Source organism: Pterocles gutturalis, unplaced genomic scaffold, assembly GCF_000699245.1.
Source record: "Pterocles gutturalis isolate BGI_N339 unplaced genomic scaffold, ASM69924v1 scaffold12144, whole genome shotgun sequence".
NCBI classification, from domain to species: domain Eukaryota; kingdom Metazoa; phylum Chordata; class Aves; order Pterocliformes; family Pteroclidae; genus Pterocles; species Pterocles gutturalis.
The window spans coordinates 25,825-34,856 of record NW_010135883.1 but is presented as its reverse complement, the minus strand read 5'-3'; the positions used below and the strand labels follow the sequence as shown (position 1 = coordinate 34,856).

General features: G+C 44.5%; 1 protein-coding gene across 1 annotated transcript in view; it reads right to left on the bottom strand.

The window, feature by feature from the left end:
• Positions 1 to 239: 239 nt before the first annotated feature.
• CAPN8 (calpain 8) overlaps positions 240 to 9,032 on the bottom strand; it is a 28,277-nt gene continuing 19,484 nt past the window's right edge. The window contains exons 12-21 of the mRNA XM_010082074.1: positions 8,387 to 8,598; positions 7,796 to 7,832; positions 7,048 to 7,113; positions 6,048 to 6,105; positions 5,404 to 5,468; positions 4,279 to 4,347; positions 2,887 to 2,965; positions 1,841 to 1,957; positions 1,159 to 1,217; positions 240 to 263 (exon numbers count right to left, since the gene is read on the bottom strand). Of these exons, the coding sequence (XP_010080376.1) occupies positions 240 to 263; positions 1,159 to 1,217; positions 1,841 to 1,957; positions 2,887 to 2,965; positions 4,279 to 4,347; positions 5,404 to 5,468; positions 6,048 to 6,105; positions 7,048 to 7,113; positions 7,796 to 7,832; positions 8,387 to 8,598 (786 nt within the window). The remainder of the gene's footprint in view (positions 264 to 1,158; positions 1,218 to 1,840; positions 1,958 to 2,886; positions 2,966 to 4,278; positions 4,348 to 5,403; positions 5,469 to 6,047; positions 6,106 to 7,047; positions 7,114 to 7,795; positions 7,833 to 8,386; positions 8,599 to 9,032) is intronic.

The window sequence follows — 9,032 nt, the reverse complement described above, 5'->3', positions numbered from 1 at the left end:
GAATGCCTTTGGACAGGAAAAGTAAAGGAGGTTGAGTTTGGATTTGCTTATTTTTTCGTATATCTGTTTTTGTTCAAGAGTGTGTTTATTTTACAATTGACAGGAGATCACTTAATATTTAGTGGGTTTAAAATAACTTGCCAGTAATAAAAACAAGTTTCTCTCTCTGCTTTCCATAACAAGGAGAAGCCGAAGGAGTTGTTCCATGTTCAGAAGAATCTCAGAGGTCTCTGCTGAATTCAAACCAGAGTGCAGCACAGCCACTGAGGGAGAAACAGAAAAAAGAGTCAGACCATCTGGAAGGTCCATAGGATGCCACCAGGGCACTCTGCCACGGCCCTGGGAGAACAAGCTGGGAAAGGCTGGAGCTGTGTTTTAATCTGTTGTACGTGTAGGATCCATCTGCTTTGGAACTTTGGGGAAATTTATTGCCAGGATCAGCCTCAGACATTGCAAGTGGGGTCTCTTCCGAGGAAAGACCAGTTCTCCAGGGTAAGCTGTGTGACCTTTGAAAAATTCTAGGGTCAGAGTACGTAATGTACAATTTCAGCTAGATTTAACTGGCTGTGACTGAGGGTCACAGGGCTTCCTAGCCATCCTCCTCCCTTTGAGACAGTCTTCAGCTGAGAGGACTAATTGGATGGACCTCTTGGGGCCCCTTCCAGCTGTTTCCTGAGATATATTTGTATTCTGCAAAGGGAAGACTCAAGCTGATGGCTTTTATTACAGCTTCAACGGGAGAGATTTGCATTAAAAACAATGTGGGGGGAAAAAAGACCTGGCATCTTGAAAGGTCTCTTCTAATTCTGGCAGGTTGATCAGTACGTTCTCTGCCAGACAAGAACAGTTCCCTGCTGTGTGTTTTCTATTGAATTGACTACTGCCCTCTAAAAGTAGACACTGAAACACACTGTGTAAGCATCTTCTCAAGCAACCTCAGGGGTTTTGAATGTATCTTTTCTTTTTTGCTCATATAAGGTAAACGTTCATTCTACTGATTCAGACGTGCCTTCTGAGCTGAAGAAGCTTTTCACATAAACACTCCCTTTGAATCATGATTGAGTTTACCACTTATAATAGTGATTTTAAATAAATGTATTTTAGTGCAGTCCAGTGCCGTAGCTTAACCAGATGGTATTTCAGTCTGGCCAGCCTCACCTCAGCCAGAGAGAGCTGGATGACTCCACTTTTGTCTTTGTCCAGGAGATGGAACACTTCTGAAAAGTAGAAGAGGGGGAAAAAAAAAAAAATTGCATATAAACCACTGAGTCTGGCACGTAGAGAATCACCGTCTGACAAAACATAGAGGTCTGGCTTTTTGCCATGATCTACTGGAAATCTAGACTGGTTCTGTAAGAGAATATTACAGCTGTTCTTCTTACCTCTTACAAGTCATTTCTAAGGTGCTTCATGGGGTGGAATAGTCAGATATACAGCAGCAAACTGAGAGTTGGCAGCAGGACAACTATAAAATCTGATGCGGTAGCATCTGGTATGATCCAGGAGCAAACCTGTAAATCAGGTCTGAGTCGGGACTGTAAATGATAAATGGTAGCATTTACAGGAGCTGGGACAGCCTGGGGGCCAGAGCACTGACCGTAAACTGCAGATGACTGTAAAGCAGGAGAGCATGGTAGGTTATGAAAACATGTCCCCCAGCCTCCATGGTCATTCGGACAGAAAGACTTTTTCTATTTCTCTGCTGCTTTCTCCAACACACGCAATTTTACTGGCATCCTCACTTTTCTGTGCAATTTACTACATTCACAGTTATATACACACTCAACAAAGCCCCAGAGTTTTCAGGAATTCCCCTTGGCTGATGAGCAGAGGCACTCACTGAACAGGGTCTCCAAGCGGATCATACAGGCCACGAAGCCGTCAAAGTCAATGGTCAGCTTGCTGCAGGCGTGGCGCAGGACTATGCTGTGCTGCACCTGGTCGTTGAGCGTGAAACCTGAAGGCACGAGAAGTACATGAATCACCAATACAGCAGATGAATATGCTGTCTTTGATGTGAATTGCCCATGGACCGCTGCAGCTGCACACAGATCTGGATGAAAGATTGAGGACTCCTCCTCCCAGAAGGTCTGTTGGACTCCATCACCCACTTCTGCTGTGGGTCCTTTCCAAAGCCCATTGTGCTGGGTGAAGAAAGGCATAAAGTTCTCGCGCAGCATTTTGTCAGACTGCATACTTCACATTGTTTCCTAGCATAACCAGTCCTATGTTCCCCAGATAAACCCCTAATTAGCAAGTCTTGGTGCTGCAGATGAATAGCAGTGATTGCCATAGAGCCAATTGCTCACATCACATTGGGCTCTATTCAGGCCCATATTAGTGCTATTTCTGTCTCTCGATCATTCACATAGACTCCACTGAGCACAAGATAGATCAAAAAAACAGTGCTCCTCGAGATGCCCCTGAGCTGGCAAGCACTGCCCCAAAAGTGAGCAGCACACATCAGAGAGGATATCGTTGGGGCATGCCTTGATCAGGCTTGCACCTTCTCTGGCGGAGAGAAAGGTTGTGGGAGGAAATGAAGGGGAAAAAAAAGAGGATTTGGGCATAGCTCTGAAAAAGAACAATTAGGTTAGGAAATAATAAGGCCAAAAATAGAGCAAGTAATAATCAGAGAGATAAGCAATAGTCACAGCATGGACAAAAATATCAGTGGTTCATAATGCAGGACAGAGGATGGGTTTTGATGTATATAACAGTAAAACGATGGAGCGGTATGTGACTGTCACAAAGGGAGAATGGCACTGGCAATGCTGTGATCTAGGAGATGGGGGGAAGCAAAGCCACTACAAGGCTCCACTGTTCTTCCGATGTTTGGTGGGAGAACGGCAGTGACCCAACAGTGTCTCCAAGCAGCACACTCACCTGCTTCTCTGAGGGCATTGCGCATCTCATGGGAGTCAATGGTACCAGAGTAGTCACTGTCCACTTTCCTATAGATCGCCTGCAGCAGAGGGGAACATGGGAATGCAGATAATGCTTTTCAGCACACGCCTGTGCAGCGATGCAATGGTGCGAGCACTGGCAGGCAGGCTTTGGCTTTCATGGCTGGGCAACACCAGTCGTGAAGACATGCCAACGTGAGGCTCACCGGGGTTAGCAGCCAGAATGAAATAATCAGGGCTGCTCTAAGGCTTAACCTTGCTTTGCTAGTCAACTCTGCAGCCATGCCCTGCCATCCTTACTGCTCCTGGAGCTAGATTAAAGCCAGGACATTCGTGCCTACCTCTGCTGCGTCCACACCATCACCCTACTGTGCAGACAGAGCCTCAGGCTTCTGATGGTGGGGACAGGGCAGCCCCTATCAGCCCAAGATCCTACACTTTGAAATGTTAATGATCAAGGGAAGTGTTTCAAGTAGCTACTGGCAAGCAAGGCAGACTGGGAAACACATTCCCATGGGCTGGCAGCCTGCCTGCCTTCATGTTGCATGGTGGCAGTCAGGCCATTGAGGAAAATGTCCTATCATTTGGCCAACACTGAAGGAGACAAAGTCCATTTTTTGCTTAATATTTCAGACATGATGGCAGATGCCGGCAGGTTTATTATCCAGAATTAGAAGACACCCAGACCTACAGCTCAAACTGCAGTTGGCTCTCGGGGCTTGCTCTGCTGACACCAGCCCCAGGACAGAGCCGGTGCCTCTGGCTGAAGGAGAGCTGAACATCTCCTCATGAACCTCCAGGACAGATGCTCTGTGCTGACCAGCATCAAGCACGATAGCAGCAGACTTGCCCAAAAGGGATACTGTCAACAAAGCAGGTCCAAATTTGACCTTCCTTTAGAGTGCTTGATTCTGGATGCACTTCTTGCCATATTAAATCCTCCATCAGAAAAATAATTCAGCGCTTCTACAAGATTTAAAAAATACCAAGACAGGTTTTTGTAGGTCCTAAAAATATGTGCTGCTTGTGTTTGCTGGTGCTCAGCTGGTGATGTAACATATTGCAACAGCAGAGACATGTTCATATGAGCTTTAATACAGCAGGCAGCAGAGAGCTGTCTTTGCCAGCAATGGCAGAGGGTTAATCTGGCTTTCCATACGGTATTGCACATTATGGAGAGTGGTGGAGCCAAGGTGAAAGAGGATCTGCTTGTGTCTTTTTAAATCAAAGGTGGTTTTGAGCCCTGGAACAAACTCCAGCCATGAGAAGGAAAGCTTCCAAGTATATCTGCCTGTGGTGGCTCAGCCCTATCTCAGTTCTGAATCTGTACTTCAGAGCTGAGAGGGAAGGGGAGACAGAAACATTATGTTACCAAATACTTTTGAATTTTCATCCAAAGTGTCTTGAATTCTACAAGTCCCAAGGTGCCGGTCCCGTTGGTCTGGGGAAGTTAAGGCATGGTTCAAAAATCAGAATCCCTCTACCCTTAGCAAAACTGGAGAGCTACCAGTTCCGACAAAAACAAATCACTCATCACAGTGTCATCTCATGCCATATTCATTCTCATCTGTAGTACACCTCCATCTCGCACAGACGTGCCCACAGCCTTACATTTGCTTAGCTAAAGGCATGCCATGAATTTCTAGGCTATCTGTGCTCTCAAGGAATGACGTATAGGATTGCTAAATATAAAAGCACCGTTAGATCCACTCGCATTTTGTACAGTTAACAGTAGATTAAAGCCCTTAGGGAAACAAAGGACTGGCCTCACAGTGGACAAGTGTTAGAAAGCAGAGGCAGGAACTGCAAGCGAACAGAGAGAGTCAATAGTAGGCTACACAGAATCCCCCTGTGTCCTTCAGGGCCTTGAACATCCCTTCCTACGGGAAATCACGCAGAAACAAGGAGCTGGCCCTCGTGATGCTGTACTTATTGAGTTGCCCTGTTGGGTTTGGGAGGCTGTGGAGTGTAGGGCAAAGGCATCACTTCTCCTAACAGCTGGTGATCCATGAGATCCACAGCTAACCCCTGCTGACCTCAACACGACTGCCTCATGAAGCCAACATTACTGTCATCCTGGCAGCATGACGCTTGACCCCCCCCAGTGCACTGGCTACTGTCCCAGCACGTCAAAGGAGTACTGGGGCAGATGTGGTGACCTCTCCTTTTCCCTTGGCTGCACAAAGCTTACTAGCACCCATGTGTCCCACAAGCTATGGAGAATGGAGGGAGGCATAGCATGTCCTCATAGCCTTCCCCCCGCTGCTTTCTCCTCTCTGCTATTCGTAGTGAAGAGTTTGAGCAATAAGAGATGCAGAGCAGGTGAGAGAAGCAGGTGATTATCAAATGGTTCAGGTTTCTGCCACCCTGAGCTGATAGAGCTGCTTGGCTGAATTTTCTACCTCCAACCATGCACCTGGATGCTGGAAGTGTAAACTTAGCTTATCTTGTCAGGAAGTTTTGCAAAGGAGATCCAGAAATTATGTTCAAAGGATACATCTAAAAGGCTGATCATCTCTCTGCAAGTGTTAATGTTGAAACCATCACTTTTAATATCCTTTCCTGTACAAAAAGGAAGTAAAAATCCAAGTCAGAAATACTTTCAGACATTTTTTTTTTCTGCAGACAACCTGGGAGATGTCAGCCACCTTAAAATCTTGCTAGTAAAGTAAATGCTCTGCCATTTCTTCCACTATTTCCCTTCAGCTGATTAACATGGCTTTTTTTGGCACAGGGGCAGGGGATGCTATTGCTTTTGGGGGTGGTAAGTCTCCATCTGTCCACAGAAGTTATGCAGCAGCATAATAATACCTTCCTATGGTGGTCCTCCCAAGAAGATACAGGGAATATAGTACCTCTGGGGGACATCGGCTAGCAGCTCTTGGAAGGGGAGCACTGGGTGGTAATTTTTCCCCCAATGTTAGGGTTCAACAAGCCAGAAGAAACTCAGCTGGGGGCAGACAAAACCCCAGTTTTTCGTCACCCTTAGCTGATAGAGCTGGGTTTTGCTAGCACAAATCCCATCTGTGCGCTGATGGACCCAGGCCCAGACATTCGCTCTGACCAAAGAGCAACTCTATGTCTCGCCATTTCAGCACGTGCCTCAGCTCCATTCAGTGGGAACTACATAGCGTTACTCACTCTTTGCCAAAACCCGGTTTAGGATAGTTTGAAGTTCAATGGCAGTCACTTCACAGTCCTGGACAGAAAGCATATTTTAGGTGTCAACACAAAAATTATTTGAAACAAACTATATTCATTTGTTGTCAGACATCCAGGGACTATTTTCCTTCCAACCCTTATCTAAGACATGTAAACCTTTGATTTTTTTGTAACACTTTCCCTTGCCTATCAGACATCACATGGATGAGATCCTCAGAAACCATTAATATATCCTAGCCTTTCAAATGGGAAATAAGTTGCTTGTTAGGCGCCATGGTGACATGACCCAGTAAATGTTAACTTTTTAGCAGGTTTGACTGAATTGGGTGACTGCCTTCTTTCTCAGCTGAAAAGGTTCAGGACAGCATTTGAGATTTTCCAGGCTTATGGAAACTACAGCCAAACAATACTAAAATTGCCCTCTCAAAACTCAAAAAGGTGTTTCTCGCTAACAAGATGTTTTCCCTCTTCGGTGCCAGTGGCCACCTGTTCATTAAGAGAAAATCTGACGTGGCAGCCACAGGCTAGCGCAGCAGAGCTTTGTAGATACTGAGGTTTGTCAAATACAATAAATAGAGAAAAAGTTCAGCCAACAGTTTTTCCGATTCCTGGGGCTTCTAAACAAAAAGGAAGGAATTGGCCAACTAGGCAATTGTCAGAATTATACGCTAACTCCACAGGTAATTTATTTCACCATGGGATAATATTTTCACAGTCCTCACTCCCATCACCCCTGTTTTCAAAGTTATTCCATGCCCTGAATTACCGAAAGAACAAATCACATTTTGTACCAATAAGAGGAACAATGTAGTAAAACTGTTCTATTGTAAAATAAATTGAACCGAAAGAGTGAGTTAATGAAAGGGAAGAACTGCTTGGTTTTTTGAAGACTAGGCAGTGAAAGGAACTGGCAACTCAAATATTTGCCTAATCATAACAGAGAGGTCCCAGTTTTTTTCTTTCACTTTAATCCACTTACCTCTCCAGAGAGCTTTTGAAACAGAGTCTTGAACTCATCATCTATATCCTTGTTATCGACACGAGGCTAGAGGAAAGAGATGACCAAGACTGTGGTTTACAAGGTGGCTCTAGAGAGCGAGCTGTGGATATTGTAAAGCAGCTTTACAGGGGACTATTTACAGCAATGGGACATAAACACTTGCTCTGCAGAAGTGGCAAAACAGAGACACTACTTAAGCAATGACCAGCCAGGGGCTGGCTTCATTCGGCAGTAAATGCTTTCTAAGACTGATAAAAAAGTTTCCTTCTGCTACCAAATTAGTCTTATAAAACAGCTGCAGTGAAAATGTTGCTGCACCTGGCTGTAGCAATTCAGCAGTTCCTTGGAAGTCTGCTTTTGGAATTTCTCTGGGGCTTGAGGAAGACTATTTCTTTCTGTGAAAAGGATCACTGAGTGCCCTCCCCACCTCCTAGCTGTACAAGATGGAAGGAAAATTTAAGGTGTTACAGCCCAGTCTACAAGGGTGCAGTTTCTGTTCCACATGGGCCCAGGTACATGAAATGCACATGAAAGCCATGGAGATATGTAAAGAATCCCCATAAGCACAAAATATTTTTTCTGAGCACAAACACATACTGTGATCCTAGCTCAGGGGAAAAATAAAAATCTCACCCATGTTTTGCCCCCACATTATGAAAGAAAAGTCTATTTAAAAAAAAAAAATTTTTTTCCAAGCCACAATAATCTGCCCAGTCAGGACATTTACCTCATATGGTTTTGCAGATACCACATCACCAATCGTCCTAAGGAAAAAGAAAAAAAATTAAAACAACAAGAAATGACAAGTCTCTCATTTGCCCTTGAAATAATTATCAAAACAAGCTGGTTTAATAAAAGATGTTAGCAAATGCATAGGACAAGCCCCCAGGTTTCCTGCTTCCTATACCTTTGTCCCACCTCTTTCCTTGGGAAATCCAGCCTTGTTGTTCTTGTCTTGTAGCCAGACTCCTGGTTTTTGCATTCAGTGGCTGCTATTGATGCAACCCTTTTTAAAACCATCTCCTCATCCTCATACTCCCAAATCCTGCACTCTTTAATTGTGGAAACTTCTACTTCACAGACCTGAGGGATCTTGTTACCACTTGAGTGCCTGCTGGAGGCCATTTGAAGAGCCGTGACTCTCTACCATGGATATGCGTGTGTCACATACTGCAGACTACGTAAGAAAATAGGTCCTAGAAATGGGCCTGTATTGCTGGTTAAAGGAAAAGATTGAGCATGGGATGTGGATGCAACATCTAACCTTTTCCTTTATGTGCCTCACCAGCAGAAGAGGCTTTACAGAGGAGATACGCACTGTGTTTTAACCTGTTTCTCAGAAAAAACTCTCAGGCAGAACTCTCCATTTTTGTAAGGCTCAAAAGTGGACGGCACAATGAGGTACTCTCCCGGGGGCAGCTTCATGCGGCCGGAGACTTCACGCAGGTTGACATAAGGATCAGATCGAGCTGCTGGTTGGTTCCTTGCGAAGAAAGCACGGTCCACATGAATATCTGTGTTATTTTCCAGCTGTGGGAAATGGGTTTTTGTTAGAAACCATTTGACAATTCACTGGTAATCCATCCACCTTGTTTCAATTTCAGTGCTTTAAAGTAATCTCAAGTTTTTTCTTAGAGTAAGATAATAAATCTGCGAGTGATGGCATAAAAGATAACCACCAGGCTTCTGTCATGGGAAACAGTCAGGCAGATAATTAGAAGGGGAAAGTATCTTCCTTTCTAAAGATTATCTTTTCACATGTGTCTTTACAATCTGTGATATAAAATAAACAAAAAGATCATAATAGGTGCTCATATCTAGTCAAACTCATACCAGGGGTACTTAAGTCACCCGTGTATTGAGGATTTTCTGCTTTCCCAGGCTGTTTGTGAACAAATTTAAATTTCAGAATGTTTTTGAGCAATTTATAGTATGGGATAGATCTTCTAATTGCCTAGGACTTG